This window comes from Clarias gariepinus, chromosome 1, assembly GCF_024256425.1.
Source record: "Clarias gariepinus isolate MV-2021 ecotype Netherlands chromosome 1, CGAR_prim_01v2, whole genome shotgun sequence".
Lineage (NCBI taxonomy): Eukaryota > Metazoa > Chordata > Actinopteri > Siluriformes > Clariidae > Clarias > Clarias gariepinus.
The window spans coordinates 24,756,771-24,775,702 of NC_071100.1; the positions used below are offsets into that span (position 1 = coordinate 24,756,771).

Here is an 18,932-nt window from a genome sequence, read left to right on the forward strand (position 1 = left end):
TGTTTCCGCATCACAGTTTTTGCTGACTAGGGAGTCCCTGAAAGTGCCGAGTGGTGCTTCCCATCAGCATAGATATCACAGGGAGGCCCCAAGTGCAATTAAACAGAAAGACAGAGAAAGACATATTGAGAGGGACAAGGAAAAAAGGACTCAGCCTGGGGTAATCATTCTATAAAAGCACCTCTGAATCGCAGCTGTCTTGAATGTCAGCAATTACAGGACTCCGAGGACCACCAGGAAGAAAACACACACACACACACACACACACACACACACACACACACACACACACACACACACATACGCAAATGCATGGACATTTATTTGTAGAGCATAGGACAAAATGAATGCCTGATAGACAGAATGAGTAACTTATGCAATAGAAGAGAAACTGCAGGTAAAACTGTTTCCTAGTACAGCAACTCAAAATGTTCACAAAAAAAAGAAAATAAAAAAAATTGACTTTAATTATGTAGTCATGTTAGCACATGAAAGCCTAAATATAGCTAAAAACAGCTTTAAAGCAAATTAGAAAAATATCAAGGTGACATTCATTAGTTAATGAACAAATTAGTCAAACCTAAAACTGGAAAGCACATGTTCTAGACATTTCTGTGGCATAAAGCTTAAAGTTACTGTAACAAATTTTTTGATGGGTGTTCTCTCTCACATTTTCTCTCCGCAGAGACAGTGCTGGGAATTCCCCTCTACGGGGCACACCAAGCCTCAGCCACCTCCTCAGCTTTCTTACCTTCAGTGTCTGCCAGCGTTGCTCATCAATCTGCTCTGGCCAACTGCTGCTGCCACCAGAGACCAAGAATCTGCACTATTTGCACTTCTCGTCTTTTACCTCCTCCCATGTTTTTGACCCCTTTCTTTTATTTAATAAAATTTCCTTCAAAAAAGTCTCATTGGGCCGACCTTTGTCTCCTGGTCTCTGGTTTGCCTCACTCAAGGCTTTACAATAATGGAGGATGTGGGCAGACGAGACCTACAGACCCAGGAGCACAGCCCACCCCATAACAGTTTCTCAGATGCTTCTACAACAGCTAACCCAGGAACTTTAAGCAATGACACCTGAGCTCACCAGGCTCCGACTCTGACAATTCAATGACAACACATACACAGCTCTCACAAAAATTTCATAAATGAGATAAAAAGGGGGCTAAAAATTAGCTAAATTTTTAGCCCTCATTGACACAAGAAATGCTGTCACACTAGCTTGCCTGTCAGTCATCCCAGCAGATAAACACATGTATACACAGAGATCGACAGAAGGTCCCCGCTGCCCACATTACAATGGAAGAGCATGGTAGACAGGAAAAACACTATTAAAGATATCAAACTTACCTGTCTCTCTCCTCATAGAGTGAGACTGGTTGGGGCTGCTGGAGAGGAAGAAAAAAAGGAAACCCCACCCCACTTCCAAGCATTGTCATCAACATGGAAAAATAATCCTTGCTCGCATCCAGCATGGTTGGCCCAGGCCTAGATCGACAGCAAGGATGCGGAGACTGAAGGTGAGAAAACCTTTCCTCTAACTAAGTGTTCTCCTTGTTTAAGCTGATAACCCTCGACTGAGGTGCTCAGCAGTAGAAGCGGGGCTCCTTTTTGAAACACGTGGAAAAGATACGAAGAGGCTGGTGATGGCAGTCACCACAGACTTACATCAAATTTCCTCATCCACAGAGGCCACCTCTATTTTCACACACATAGAAGTGGTGAACCACAGGATTTCCTAGTAGTACGACTAGTCAAAATGGACATCATGATGTCCTACTATTACCTTCTCAGCTATCTCAAAGTACTTAACATCATGTAAACATTTAGGTAAACATTTAGCTTAACCAATACTGTCCTGAATGCCAAAAAACTGAATCCAGGGCGCTGGCCCAACCCTGCTCATCTCATTATCCATCATCATCATCTAGGGCCCATATTTACATTTACGCATTTGGCAGACGCTCTTATCCAGAGCGACTTAAATTTTTTTTATCTCATTACACATCTGAGCAGTTGAGGGTTAAGGGCCTTGCTCAAGAGCCCAACAGTGGCAACTTGGTGGTTGTGGGGTTTGAACCTGGGATCTTCTGAACTGTAGTCCAATGCCTTAACCACTGAACTACCCCTGGCCCTATTTAAGATGCATATTTACTAAGCATCTTAGAATCACTCAAAGTATTTATGTTGAAAGCTAATTTAGGACCGAAAATACTCTTACCTTAAAGTAGGACATCAAAGGTATTTATAAAACTTTCAGTGAGGAGTATGAGTGCTCCTAGGAAATCGTGTGACATCACAGTCTATGCCACTAAGAGCCAAAACTACAGATTGTAATTTTATTTTTACAGTTTTCTTTCAATTTTAAGATGTGGAAAATTACAATTTTGAATTCAGTGGCAATTGTGTTAAAGCTTTATGCACATAGACAAAACTTTTAGGTAAATGACTTGACTGCATGAAATTACTCTAATCAGACTGCGCCAATCAGAGTTTTTCCAAATCCCTGTAATAGGGTTGTATAGAACTTAATCTTAACTGGTGAGAAGATGGGGCAATTTTGCTTGAGGAAAAGAAGGAGGTAGGAAAATAGAAAGAAAGAAATATATACAGTGGGACCTTGCATTGCAAGTAACCCGTTTTGCGAGCATTTTGCCAAGACGAGCAAAATTTTTAAATACATTTTTACTTGAAAAACGAGTGAGTCTTCATATACGAGTATCAAGTATCATTGAGTATCATGTGGTATGCATGCCCTTCTTATTTTGACACCAAACGTCGAGTGATCACAACTGAGCCAACAGTCTCTCGCGCACTGTGGAATTGTGGGTAATCGACTCCCATGTTTGGTCTTAGTGCACGTGTCACTTGTATAGTCAACATCTACGGTTATGTGTACTGTTTACTATAACACTGAGTAAGTAAACATCAAGTGTGTGCGCGAGTAAAGCGTCTTTTATTTTGTGTTTGTATGTGGGACAACTTTCACACATACTCACACAAGTTTACCAAATTGAGACTCACGCGCGATCACTCCTGAATTGCATTATGCTCGCAATACAAGGTTCCATTGTAAACATTTCTTAAAATTTTACTATATATATATTCATTATAATATAATGAATTTCCTCACAACTCCCAACAGTTTTAACAGCTCTGGGACACTCCTAAATTTTGGTAGGGATAGAATTTTTTTCTTTTTGATAAAAATGTTAATCAATTGCTCTTACTCCTACTCCCAAATGTGGAACCAAAATTGCATAACTCCAACATTTTTGGCTACCTTCCTAATATAAATTTCTTACTCTAAGACACTTAGTTAATATGGGTAGACTATATACATCTTTATGCCATCATGTGTATGTGGTATTTTTTAATCCCTTTGCTGGTTGTAGCCTCTTTGTATGCATCTGTGTAATTGTGTGTGTGTGTGTGTGTGTGTGTGCATGCATGTTTGCGGTGTGTGTTTGCATGTGTGTGTGGAGGTTCGCGTGCATTTGTGTGTTGTGTTTTTATAAAGATCAAGAGCAGCACAGGTGTGGGACATGTCCTTCACTGTAACATGCCATCAATCACACAGGCTGGAAACATGCCAGTATGTAAACAATGGCAGACAGATCGCCCACACACATACACACTCACAGTCTTTTATAACAAAGCCTATAATGGCCTATTAGCTGTCTTACCCTTTTCGAGCTACAAGCTTCCTTTTTATTTCATATTGTTTTTTTATTTTACACCCTAGATGGCTTTGCTAAAAAGGTGATGTACGTCTAGCTGAAACGAACACCACGAAATTGTTACCACTATTATTTTCTTGTAACAGCACCTGGAACCAATTTAATGGCATCAAATTCAATTCATTAAAAATTTTTACCAATCAGAACTGAAAATTCAAAGGCATAATCATAGAATAATTATTTTATATCTTATATTCCTTGGAACAAAAAGCACATAATCTACAATATATTTGGTTTTGAAACATAGCTTTACAGACAAACTATACATAGAAACTTTAGAATGCACTATAATGTATATTTTTAATAGCAAAATATTGTATTCAGAATTGCAATTTTAGTAATACAACATATTTCTTTTTTATTCTTGAATGTAACATAACACTAGGGTAATAGTGAACTATATGGAAGCTTAATTATTAAGCTTGGGAGAAAATGTTGCCCAAGTAGTGCCTAGTCCTATGAAAATACTGGAAAAAAAGCTGTCAATTATAATTTATGATAAAATAGTGATAATGACTAAAATAGGTTTAAAGGGATGAAGTAGTGTAAGACATGGAATCAATGTCTTTTTTTAAATATTTGCATTTTTAAAAAGAAATTTAATTACAATGGGCTTAGACTGATCCATAAAACGCCATGCACCTTATTATCATATCCAAGAAGAACATTTTTCATTATTTATATTTTCTTTTGCTTATTTTAATAATTATTAAAATAATTAAGGACCGGCTCAAATACAATCCTTAAGAAAGTTTTTTTTAAATATTACCTAGTGCATCGCTATACACGCCATTTTTTTTTACAGACGATATAAAGATTTGTGTCTAGGTACTGAAGTTGCAATAAAATTGCTTATCCTTAGTGTTTTTCCTTAGCCACAGTTGTATTAATAGTCATAGTATAAATTTTGTTTTTACTTTCCAGAGCGTTGTTTAGTGCTCTGGGATTAGGACTACTTATTTTTAAAATAAGATCAAAGAAGATGAATTTACTGTAGCTTCCAATGTCATTAATACAATGTTAGGCATATAAAACCCAACGATCATGTACATCTAGAAGATTTCATTAAAAAAAGAGTTTCTCCTAATATTGAAAAATACATTAAAACACATTAACAGTCACAGTTTAAGACGACTTTCAGTGACACACACTAGTTGCATAGTATACAGTGTGTACTGTGTTTGCTGTTCTAGTAGTTACTAAGCACTTTATCTCTGTCTGATATTCCAGTTCTGACACTTTGTCCTGTTCGACTGCACTTGTGTCCTTTGTTTCATGGTCCTTGAAAGAATACTACATCATCAATGTTCACAGTAGGAGATTTCGACTCCTGTGAAACTCTGGCAGCAGAAGGGCACTACCTCCACGAGCAGCACCTGGCTGCACCTGTTCTACCACCACCTCAGCCCACTCAGGACCCATTGTGGGAAAGTACCATCACCCACTACACAGAGTCAATACTGTTCCTGTACTTGCATGAACACATCTCTTTCCTGATAAAGGTTACCACAACGTTCCTGGTCATTGTGTGCTTCCAGTTGTTGGATGCAACTGCGTTACCCCGTATTTCCTAGAAAAATTTAATACTCCACGCTGGTCAGTATACTCTTATGCCCACTGTTTTCTCAGCTTCTACATCTATTAAGATCCGAGTTCAGATAACCAAAAACCAGTTGCCTCCCACCTTCCACACCCTATGACAGCATTATTGAGGAGCTTGGGGAAGCCATGGCCTCCCACCACTGGATGTGAAAAAAATCAAAGCCCTGTAGTACAGTAGATTGTAGAGGCAGGGATGCATCATCCAAGGTTCCTTTCTCATGGAAAAGAAGTCCTAAAATCCTGCATAGATTACTCTATACCGAACTAAGACACAGTTCCCTTATCTGCTACCACTGGTCCCCAACTGTCTTGAAATAGCTTTGTGAAGCCAGAGTGTTTACTGACAACCTTCACAGCACCTATAACACCATTTAGCACCACATCTGGTCACTTTAAATACTTCTTGATGCTACTGTATATAGGCTATCTTTGGCTTCTGCAGTGTTCCAGTGCCTGATTATTGATGTGCTGCACTGCATGATGGGAGGTTCATTATAACCTAAAAAAGCAATAAGAATTCTAACACATCTGTATTTAAATAAAGAGAATTCTGAGTTTACCTTACATTAAATTCATGATAGACCAGGATAAAGTGTCGATAAGCGATGTTGGCATCCTCCACTACATTTAGCAGACGCTCTTATCCAAAGCGACTTACATTTTTATCTCATTACACATCTGAGCAGTTGAGGGTTAAGGGCCTTGCTCAAGGGCCCAACAGTGGCAACTTGGTGGTTGTGGGGTTTGAACCTGAGATCTTCCGAACCGTAGTCCAATGCTGAAGAATAGTTCTAAAGGTCTTGCCTGGCATTCAGTGATTGCCCATGCCTTTAAGAAACTAGAGGAGCCTTTCATTCAGCTTTCATCTTCCAACAGTTTGACCTAAGGAAGCCATTTATTAAAGAAGCTCATCTGAAACAGGGTTCTAGGCATTTGGGGTAAAACCCAAATTGCCTCTGATGGCTTTTGTTCTTAGAAGAGAAACTCAATGAAAAATAATGTGAGGAGGGCATTCAGCATTCGCTCACACTGGAATTGGATCCACTTCCCAGTGCAGTCTATAAACATGGCCACAGCAGACTCCCAATAAACACACTCAAGTTCACCTGGTTACTAACCATGCACCTGAACTCAATCACACACACAATCACAGTCACTGCTTAAAAAGACTTTCAGTTACAAATGAGGCAAACATAGTTTGTATATTATAGTTTATGCATAGATAGTACAGCATATGTATTGTGTTTGATAATTTGGTACATACTAAGCAATTTTTTTACATATAATATCCCAGTTTCAACGCTTAACCTGTTTCCAAAGATGAATGTTCTGGATCACTCAATTAACAATGATTGCTAATTGCCACACCTTGCCCATTTCTAGTTTCTGAATAGGGATCCTGACTAGAATAATGTTCTGATTAACTGCACTTGTGTCCTTCAGCTCATGGCATTTGACATATATATATATATATATATATATATATATATATATATATATATATATATATAGTACAAAACATTATAGATTTGCAAACAGTACATTTATAACAGAAAGTTAAATGTTACAGAAAATGTTTGTATGTCAGAAATAGAAACTACATGTTATATAAATCACCACTTTTCAGACGAAGCCATATAAAGGCTGTCAGGATTGGATGCAAAGAAAGAAGAAAAAAGAAACAATTATGACAGTTACAGTTTAAAAAAAATTGTGACAGATTCTTTTAAATACTCAGAAAAATAGGACATGTGCCTTAAAAAACTGCACTGAACGTATTTTTACAAAAAATAAAAAGTTGTCATAGCATTTTTTTTTTTGTGGAGTCAGTTAATGAGTGTTGTTCTTTATAATGCAAATGTAAAAAATTCAACTTTTAAAGCCATATTTGTTTTACCTTATTTCTTTCTTTAAACAATGATTATTTAAGTTTTACTGTATTTCTTAACTAATTTCTTGAAGACGTTGTTTAATTGTACCATTGTTTTAATGCAGTAGTCTTGGCAGTCCTTGTTTCTAAACCCCTTCCTGTTCTCTTCTGGTAATCACAATTACAATATTAATTCTTATCCTTAATCGATAGCTTTAATCTTCTCTCAGCTTGGCTCATGCACAGCATCTACACAGAGACATGTAGCATGTTCTATACTTGCAAAATGCTGCAGGCTGAAAGAAAATCACAGAAGTGTAACATCACTCAGAGCAGCAAACACACTTGCTTCAGTCCTTCCACAACTCATAACCCTGTCAGCATGAATTTGATGGGTTGTGTAAGAGCTACGTCTGAGGCCTCTGTAGGCGAAAGCTGACGGTGCTGCTGTGCAACATACACACACTGAAGCGGGGAAATGAGTTACAGTGTCCCTATGGTAAATAAAAAAGGCTGACTGTCATCCTTCCCATCAGCTTTCATATGTAATGAAACTCTTAAGTACAGTATAATTAAAATTGGGGGTGGGAGCAAAACTCGCTGGGGAAAAAGAGATGCTTTAAGTTTACTTGATTCAAGTGCATTTAATTTTCACATGACTAAAATATATAACAATCTTTTAGTTTATTATTTTTGCCAATGGTATACATGGTATACTGTGTGTGTGTGTAAATATATATATATATATATATATATATATATATATATATATATATATATATATATATATAATGTGTGTGTAAATATAAATATATATATATATATATATATAAAACGGGAAAGAGAGAGAGAGAGAGAGAGAAAGCATCACTCTCTTCAGAGTGTAGGTTTATTTCTAAAAACATAGTTTTTCAACATGTACATGAGTAAAAATGGAAAAAACCATGAAAAAAAGTAAAATAAAAGTAGTTTAGCTAAGCCTTACTCATTTTATTTGCTGATCAAATGCCAGTGGATGATGATTTAGAACTGTCAGTAAGTACTAGCAAGCAGCTCTGTTATTTCAGCGTCTGCAGCAGCGAATGACAATTCTGCATAAGCTAAAGATTTTAATCATACATTCACTCATTCTTTTTTTCTGTCTCAAGCATGGACTGGTAATTTGTAGAATTTGCAATTATATTTAATGCAAGGCTCAAATGTAGGCCTACAAGATGGCAAAATAACCACAACCAAACATAAGTATCACTAAAACCCTTTTTTTTTTCTTCCTTTTGCTTGTGTCTCTGTTACTGCTGCAGTATCACACAGCACCAAAAATATCTACCTGGCAGGTTCTTTGGGAGGAGGATCCAAATGAGAGTGTTTCACTCTGAAGGGAGGACATAGCCAAAAGGGAAAGACCTTGGAGGGGAGGAGAGCTGACCGATTTTACCTTTTTTTCTACTGCCACACGACTTGCACTGTTCATTGAACTAAGAAAGCTTTTAAAGAACCAACACATATTGCCACAGGTTTAACAACCAACCATATGTATACACAGATGTGAGTTTTGCTAATGCAGTTGGATTTTTTTTTATTTAATGCATCTCTACTGTATGTATATGTAGTACAAAATTACAATCATATACAATAATTATACACACTTTAAAATGATGTTTTTTAAATGATTATTATTATTATTATTATTATTATTATTATTATTATTATTGCAGTGGAAATTAAGATTTGCTAAATTTCTAAAACAACCCGAAATAGAGCTTCTTTATTTAGTTTTTAGGAAATAGAAGTTACATTTTTCTCAGACATAGGTGATTTATTTATTTATTTATTTATTGGAATGCTAAGAATAGACTTGGAGCCTCAGGCCACAAGGTGGTGGACACCCTAAATGGGGTATCAGCCCATCACAGGACAGTCATACACTATGGCCAGTTTGAAAATGCCAATCAACCACCTGTGCATGTATTTGAACTATGTGAGGGAACCAATGTACTGGGAAACCACCAAGCATGGGGGAAACCATTAAATTAAACAACCACAGTCCTGAAGGTAAGATTTAAATTCCTGACCCTAGAACATAAACTACAGTACATAATGTATCTTTAGACACAAATACATTACTGTGCAAAACAACAAAACAAGTGGCTGCCAAATTCCTAACGTGAAAGCAAAATCACTTTGGCACATGTTAAACATTAAAAGCATTTGTCCATTTGCTATTATACTTTCATTTTCATGCTTGTGATTTACCAAAAATATTACACTCTTGGAACTTTTACATTTACATTTTTCACTTCAGTGTCCCTCTCTCAAAGAGAGTTTCTATACCGCTTATCCTGTACAGAGTCACAGGAGGCCTGAAGCCTATCTCCATACTGTATCTATCTTGGTACTTGGGGCACAAGATGGGGTAGACTGACGGGGGGGCAGTCTATAGCAGGGCACAAGCACAAACATACACACACTATGGGCGTTTTGGAAACATCAGTTAGCCCACTCTGCATGTCTGGAGGAAACTATAATATTTGGAGGGAACCCACCAACCACAGAGAGAACATGCAAACTTCACACACACAGACCCGAAGGCAGGACTTTAATCCTCAACCCTGGAGGATTTGTAAACCAAAATGTATAGCTACATAAACGTCCTTGATTAGGTTGCTAACATTCAGAAAATTAGCTAGGATGCCTAGACTGCAACTTTTTAAAGTTTAAAAATTAATGATTGCTTAATGGCTTTGAATGAGATCATTAGGACTGATTAAGCTTTGTTGCACATCAGTGCTTTATAATCCCACCTTTGACTAAGATCAGGGCTCTGAACAGATTAGCTATCAACAATAGTATATATGGTGGGATGGGGTACATCCTGACACTACACTAGCCCTGAAAGGGTAAATAAAATCATAATATAAAAATCTATGAATATCTATGGAAACAGATTCATCCAAAAATGCATGTTTTTGGCTGCAGTGAACCACAGAAGTCAACCTGGTTAACTATAGTCACAGAACAATTGGCATTTCCACCCCCATATATTTAGTGGCTTTGCCACAGTGTTTTTCAAGTTCTTGGTTTAATCAGATTTCTACTTTGCTGACCTGCACTTGCCTTAGAGACTGAGATTAACACTTCAACAGTGATGAACTTTTGGCAGCATGGGTGAAAAAATCTATGTACGTTTAAAGTTAAGCTTGAGTAAAAACCTTAAAACCCAGCTAAAACACAATGACACAACTACAGCAGGTGTTTGTTTGATCAATAGTTGGTAAAATTAATAGATTCATGCAAAACAGATGTGTGGATATGGGGATTTCATCTCATTTTAGCACATTTCAGTAGAGGCATTGAAAAACGTTTCATGCCTGAATGAATTTAAAAACAATTTATAATGTTTTTTATTGATTGTTCAGACTACTGTACTTCTGTTGCTTAAGTAAAAAAACTCTCATTAGTTAACATTCAAAATTTTAAACGTTTGCACTTTCCACTTATGCAGTAATTGCCGGTATACGATAGAAGTACTAGGGTGAGAATTTAGAGTTCAGAAAACAGCACAAACTGCCACTTCTTAAGTCTGAAGTTGTGCCCTGATCTTTCAAACACCTTCCAGCCACTTCAATAAGTGCACCTTGCTAGTATGGGTTTGATGCCCTTTTGCTTTCAGAATTTCCTTAATTGTTTGTGGTTTAGAATCTACAAAATGCTGGATACATTCCTGAGATATTTTGGTCCATATTGACATACAGCAATTGCTAAAAAAAAAAGTTTGAGATGATTTTAGCTTTGTGACATGGCAGGTTATCCTGTGGTCATAAAGGAATGAATATCATCAGCAACAGTACTCAGGTAGGCTGTGGCATTTAATGATGAACAACTGGCACTAAAGGGCCCAACGTGAGCAAAGGAAATATCCCCCTCACCTTACACCACCACCACTTGCATGAACAATTGATACAAGGCAGGACGGATCCATGCTATAATGATATTTATTTCAAATTCTGACCCAAAAAATCTGAATGTAGCAACAGAAATTGAGATTCATTACACTATATACCAGTTTTCCAATCTTCTAACTTTGGTGAGACAAATTGTATGCAAATTGTAACCTCAGTTTCCTGGTCCTAGCTGACAGAAATGTCACCTGGTTTGGTTTCTGCCACTGTAGCCCATCTGCTTCAAGGATTGGTGTGTTGTGCATGTTCTTCGGCATACCTTGGTTTTAGCAAAATATAATTTGAGTTACTGTTGCCTTCATATAAGCTTAAACCAATCTGGACATTGTCCAGTCCTCCAACCTCTGGCATCAACAACGCATTTCTGACCCAGAGAATTGCCTCTCACTGGATATTGTCCCTTGTTCAAGCCATGCCCTTGTAAACTCTAAAGATGATTGTAAATGAAAATCCCAGTAGATCAACAGTTTCAGAAATACAGTATGCAGACCAGCCTGTCTGGCACCAACAACCACATGACATTCAAAGTCACTTCTTACCCATTCTGATGCTCTATTTTAACTTCAGCAGATCACCTTGACCATGGCTACATGCATTTGTTGCCTCAATGTGCATTACCAAGCAGTTGAATGGGTGTACCTACTGTATATAATGAAGTGGCTGGTAAGTGTATATATATATATATATATATATATATATATATATATATATATATATATATATATATATATATATATACACTGTAGTGTAGATTTAAAATGATAAACTTACATAGTTACTTTTGGGATCAATTAGTAATTAATTGGTACATACAGCAAAGTTTTCAAAGTAAAACAGTTAATGTATACAAGATATACAGTACCCTTAAGAGTACAACCCCAGCAACAGGAAAGGGTGAAGTTTATTTCTTTATTTTTAAGTGTAGACAGATAGAGCTCGTAATGTTATGTGATGTAAACAGGATTCAGGTTGCCTTTTGGACGCATTGCAAAGCAGTGACTCCAGTGTTCCATTGTATTTTAATCCTGCAAAAGCTTAAATGTCACTGAAATGTCATCACCTTTCTTGTGTGTGTGTGTGTGTGTGTGTGTGTGTGTGTGTGTGTGTATGTGTGTGTGTGTGTGTGTGTGTAAGATAAAACATTGTGGGAATGCAGTAGTCCAGTATTTTAAAAGCCCACATTTTCTTATAATACTTTTACTTTATTTAACCATTTCTTTCTATATTGTATTATTTTTCTTTTTTGTATATTTTTACTTTGCTCTACTTTGATTTTTTACTTTGGTGTATCTACTCTACACCAGACCCTAATTTGGACCAGCAAAACACCCATAATGAAAAAATGGCACAGAACACACTAAACCACCCCCCCCCCCCCCCCACACACACACACATAATGACACTAACACACATAAATACACACTGCTCAGTCGTGACAGCACTTCTTCCATGCTGAGCAGCAGCACTAGAACTTGTGTCCTGCAGGTGAAGATAAATTTGTGTGCAGTGAAAGATCAGAAAGTCAGTCAATAAAATCACTCAGCAGTCACAGTGACCTACCTCCTCCCCACTGAGAGAGAGAGAGAGAGAGAGAGAGAGAGAGAGAGATCTCCAAATCTATCATTAGTTTGCAATCAAGGGTTTAAAAAAAACTTGAACTTCTCTGACAGGACTAAAAGTCAGCTAGAATGAGGGATTACATTTTTGTGATCCCATTTTTCTTGATTACCCAGTCGCAGGGAGAGAGAGAGAGAGAGAGAGAGAGAGAGAGAGAGAGAGTTGGGCATTTTCTAAGTAGTTTATTGTGAAATAATGTACAAAGGTCTCTCTCTCTCTCTCTCTCTCTCCCTCTCTCTTTCTCTCTCTCTCCCTCTCTATCTGATGCAAAACCCCTTTCAATCATCCACATAATAAAACAATAACTGCAGCACTGTGGAGGAGTACGCTGATATGCACACTAATCAGAGGAGAAGGAAGTCTGTGTCCAGTCACCATGCTGCAGTATTTTAGTTGGGAATTACCTCTCTGTACTCGACACTCTGCAGGGAAATAAAGACAAAGGTTTCCCCTTAAAATTACCATGATGAACTTTATTTACACTAAATGTACATAAACTTTATGTACATTAATATACCCCCTGAGAACCAAGTCTACTGTGTGTGTGCGTGTGTGTGTATGTGTGTGTGTGAAAAAAACATTTAGACTTGTGCATTGTGGGTGTCACTGCACATCAGTTTTTAACCATCACCACCCAACAAAATACACTTCGACATACAGTACACTACCACATTCAACCCAACATACACACTTACACTCCAACATACTCCCCGATATACAGTGCATGCAACCATACATGACCCAATATACACTCCAATATATACTCCAGTATACACTCCTACATAAAGCACAACATACACTCCAACAGCATACCATATTTTATTCAAATATTTTTTTCCTGTTAAAGCACTCTATAGTGCTTTATTCCTTACTTATCCATTAATAGAATAAATTATTTATTAAAAAAAAAAATACAAATTTGTTATTAATATTTTTTTTTTTAAGGATTTAAAATAATGTTTTCATGAATATGTTTAGTGACTAATACAGTATTAATGATAAAAAAATATATAACCCGTAAGTACGTAATTATGGCATCAATTCATGTTTTGATCATAAAAAGTAAATAAGCTAATTAAACTGTTTATTTATTAATATAACTATTGATTACAATGTTAATATTACTTATTGGATCAATAATACAAATGAATAGTAAATAATCCTTAAAGTAACTCATACCACAGCACTAGAAAATAATTGCTTCTGATTGGTCAGAAATTGTTAAATACGTTTCTATAATAGTAGCCATGGTACATTTTAAGACATGCTTCACATGGAGCAAAAGAAATATAAACAAGGATATAGTTATCTGTAAGGAAATGTTTATTTAATGCTTGTTGTAGGACATAACAAGAAATTCTTTAGAAAAGTGAACAACTGTTTTAAATCCATACTGTACAATAAAAGCATGTCTAAAATAGTATCCCTGAAAGTGCAATCGATAAAGCTTTTTATATGAACAGGCTTGTTATGACTGACAGAAAGTAGAGACGTGTCCTGGTCCTGACAAGTGGAAAAGTTTTAAATGTTGCAGATAATTTATTTTTCTTACATTCACAGAAAAAAGTCGCAGAGACAAGAATATTTCCTCTCAGTTATACTAAAAAAGAAATCTGTAATTAGATAATGACATTTCTCATATTCTCGACTGAAGAATTTGCTACAAGATCAAAGTAAGTTATTGTCAGATCCAACTTGCATTCTTTCTGAGACTTAGTTGTCATTAATCTCAGAAGTGCCCTCTACTGGCACAGGCAGTTACTAATGAAATACTTTTGAATCAAGGGCAAAGCCCTTTTATATACTCTAGTCTCTTGTCTAATATTCTTTACTTTGTGCTTTTTCTGGTGTTTACCAATGAACAGTTTTATTTTTAACATTTCTCATCCAAATGTACATGTTAATTTTGCTAAGTTGGTTATACATTTTTGACAGATTATCTAATAGCTGGTCTAAAACAAATCTAATATAGCACTTTTTTCAATTACTATGTATTTTTTATTTTTTTCCAAGCACTGTGTAAGGTCACTCTGGCATGGTGACAGTAAACAATGCATCATGCTGTCTCAGGAGGAAGAGAAGAAGCTCTGACTAAAACACTTCCGTTCCACATCACTTCTTCAGTGATGCTGTAAAGCTCGGGAGGGCCTTCCCTCTCTGTTCTTTACTGTGTTTCTGACCATGAACTCATCAGTACTCTGATTGATTTATTGTAACAGAAAAAAGGTCAGAATCCATGTGCTTTATTGAAGAAACAGATGACATGCTAGCATCCAGCACAGAACGCACAAACACATGTGTGCATACAAATATATACCGTATACAGTATCCACACACAAGTAAATGTTTTTGCATATGGCTTACAGGTGAAAAGACATGGGACATCCCAGGGCATGAGACTTGAAAAGTCATAAAAGCAGCAGTGACATTTTAACACATGTGATTGATGGATGCACACGTCAAGTTCATTCACTGACCGTAAAACAGCAGAAGAACTCAAAGGCACTCTGTCACACAACTAATAAATCAGACACACAAAATATCAGACTATCTGATCACAGCAAACGGCTATCTCTTCCTGCCAGTAGATAGAAGGAAGACAAGAGAATTCATGTGGAAAACTTAGACTTGGTCTTGGAAAGTAGACTTGGAAAGTAGTAGGTTAAAGGATAGTTTAATCCTTTATCTTCAATAACCCCTAGTCAGGTTCATGGTTGATCATCAGCTTGATATTTTATGGCAGAGCTTCACAAATACACACATTCTGATAGTCATGATCATTTGGTTGAAGTGTATAAATTTACACAAATTACTCACATGGTTTGGTGTGATTTTGGAAATTTCAGTGTGTACTTTTTTTTCCCTCCTAGACAAGTTGGCAGTTTCAGATGAATGTTCTACATCCTCATATCTATACACACTTCCTGTTTGTTTCACTGTAGCTAATGCATACAATATATGCTTTAAGTTATTTTTGTAATTGAATAATAAGCAATAAGTTTTTATGTCAAACCTTCATCCTGACTCTTTAGGTCTCTTTTAACCACACAACCCCAAAAGCGTAGTGAAATAAGGACTAGTAAAGAATCTGAAGCCTTTTTTGACTCACCTGGTCTCTTCTCCAGTTTTCTCCCTCGACTGCCGCATAGTCGCACTTTGGAGATGAGGATGAGAATCTGTTTTTGACACAAAGACTTGTTGCTTTTGGGGCAGGGTTTGCGCTTGTTGGAGATCTGCCGGTTGGCCTGATGATCCTTCACTTCCCTGCGCTGTCGGATCAGCGAGCTGGCGAGGGCGGCCATCTTGCTGTGCCCTGCTCACCCGAGGGGCACGGAGGGCGTCACTGAGCCGCCAAGCTTCCCAACCACCCAGGATGATGGACAGAGACGGGCAACAGAACACAGCCCAAAAAACAAATTAAAAAAAGTCTTTTAAGGTTGTATGCTGTTATTGATGCCAAAGTTCTTGGGTGGGTTGCTGGTTTCGTGTTTCAGAAGTCACTCTAATATGGCAATGTCGGACCTCTAGTGTGACAGTGAGTTATTATCAGAGTCATGTTGCTGTTGAAAAAGCTAAGCACAGACAAAGCATGCTTCTGTCTAGCACTGTCCTGTACGTGCCTTCTGTCTGCTGTCCTGTGCAGATTGACCTGTCTGGTAATCCCGGCTCCACATACACACACAGAGAAAGCTCAGGTAGATACTTCAGCTTACATCGACTCCAGATGTTATCAGTATCTCACAGCGGTGATCGTTGCACTAGCCAGATCCAAAAATGAAAATTGCAATGTATAAAAAGGTTCCGGGAGAAAAAAACCTACAAACACGGCAATCCACAGTGGAATTTAATTAAAAAATGGACACAATTTCAAAAACAAATAAATTATTTTTCAAGATATATTAAAATGAAAGAAATCAAAACCATGTCCAGTCAATGGCAGAAGCTCACGTCCAGAGTAAGGGATGCCGAGAAGAGAAATGAGAATGAAAGGAATTGAACGGAAGACTGATTCTGTCCTCTTTCAGCCCCCTCAGCGTTCGCTCCATGTCTGGCCTTTGGGAAACGGTTTGTAAATTCCACAGGCTCCCCCATGCAGAGGTGACATTCAGGAACGAGGGAAAGAGCGGAGAATGAATGAGAGAGAGAGAGAGGGAGAGAGGAAGGATGGTGTGCAGTGAGCACAGAGGAGCAGACAGTCCTGTGTCCTTCACCCACACTGTGACACTAGGGAAAAAGGAATGAATGAGGGATGAGTGGAAAGAAGGAAGTGTGTAGAAGATGGATGTAAATGTCTGTCCCTTACTTTGTGAACGGCTTTACATGTCAGTCATCGCCAAGCATCGGTCCTGCTGAAGTCCTGAGAAAGAAACCTTGTTCCAAAGATCCAATTGTGTCAGTTCTGGTCCAGTTCCCTTCGTGGTTCCTGATTATGTGGCAACTCTGACAATATGTGACTGTATGTGTATGTGTGTGTGTGTCTGTGTGTGTGTGTGGGTGTGTGTGTACTCTCTCCTGTCTCTTCCCGTCTTGCCTGTATTAACGAGCCAACACTGAAAGCATGCTTCTCTCGCTCCATCCCTCTTTCTCAGAGCCCTCCCATTTTCTCTCCACCCTCCTGTTTTCCCCTCCCTCTGTCATTCATATCCCTCCTTTTTTTCCTTGATCACTCATGGTCACTCCTCTCCCTTTCTCGTTCCTGACTTCCTCTTCTTCCCTCCCCCTCTTCTATCCTTTCCTTCTCTCTCTCTCTCTCTCTCTCTCTCTCTCTCTCCGGCTGCCGTGTGGTGTGGACTGGAGCGTTAAAAAATTAAGCTTGCCTGATGTTGGTTTAAAGGGACAGAGAATGAGAGAGACTGTGTGTGTGTGGCTCCTGTGCTCTCCGCTCTGCTAATACTGACAAACTGACTCATACGCAATTAATAAAGCTTAAGCATTGAATTCAAATATATTCACTAAATAACTGCATGTCTACCCAAATTAAAAACATATATATATATATATATATATATATATATATATATATATATATATATATATATATATATATATATATATATATATATATATATATATATATATACAAATTGCTTCTGTATGAATCAGTATGACTTATTATGATGATGAGCTTCTGAGAACCTGGAACATAGATGTATTTCCTGCAAAGTAGTAATAAGCAACAGTAGCATTATTGAAAGTAAAATACATGAATGTACATAGTTTTTCACTTTAATATAATTATAATTATATGTTGTGGTTTTGTAGCCTTATCTTTTAAAGAAGAGAATAAAGATTTGTCTTGTGCTGGACCAAAAAATTATAAATGTACACATCAAAGCCGACAATTATTTTATTCTCCACTGAAGTCCTTTTGGATGTGTCTCAAAGCATTAAGTTTTCAATTTTTCTATAGATGTAAGTATGTATATAGATGTCCATTCGCAATGCACTGACAAGATGAATTAAATTGAAATGATGACCAGGGCAAAGCAGTTGCTGGAGATTAATGAAGGTTTATTCCAATGTTGTTTATTTAGCCTTCAATTCCAAGCCATTTACTAGATCTGTATGCTTTTTTTAGTTCTGTATTTCTTCTGGCTTTGACTTGTTTACCTAGTCTAATGTTGTCTGGTTATGCTTCAAACCTAAAATCTTAGATATCTGGAAATGATCCATTGCATTAAGGGAAGAAGAACATGCCTGTAAGCAACCAAGTAAAATACAGTAGATGACTTGATGGGCTAAATATACAAACACATATATACTGTACATGAATGCTTGCATAATAGCCGAGCCCTTGTTAAATCTGGACATCTCATCAGATCAAAAATGAAAATCCTCATAATGGGTTGCTATGAATAACTGAAAAAGTGAATGGGAAGTTTATGAGTGACATTTCTAGTTTTGGAGACGTTAAAGTTTTTAAAGATTCTGTCTGATAATCTGAATGTTTTAAAAGTTTGTTAGAAAGCTTTGGTTTTCTTTCTGTCCTTCAGGCTATCACAAACTACAAGGAAATTGCTTCCCCTTTGGTTTATGTTCATTTATTTAAGTTTGAGCTGGTTGAGAGGTTCTCAATTTGATATACAGTACATCAGGCAAAAGCCTTCACAAGGTGAGATACATATCTCTTAAAACAACTGCCAT

General features: G+C 37.2%; 1 protein-coding gene across 2 annotated transcripts in view; it reads right to left on the reverse strand.

Moving 5' to 3' along the window:
* Positions 1 to 17,376, reverse strand: part of fgf11a (fibroblast growth factor 11a) — an 83,544-nt gene extending 66,168 nt beyond the window's left edge. Inside the window, exons 1-2 of one of the 2 annotated variants that reach the window (XM_053492047.1) lie at positions 17,092 to 17,376; positions 15,898 to 17,012 (exon numbers count right to left, since the gene is read on the reverse strand). In XM_053492047.1, the coding sequence (XP_053348022.1) occupies positions 15,898 to 16,090 (193 nt within the window). In that variant the 5' untranslated portion in view covers positions 16,091 to 17,012; positions 17,092 to 17,376. Of the gene's footprint in view, positions 1 to 15,897 lie in introns of both variants that reach the window. The other variant, XM_053492056.1, reaches the window with a different exon arrangement.
* Between the last annotated feature and the right edge of the window lie 1,556 nt (positions 17,377 to 18,932).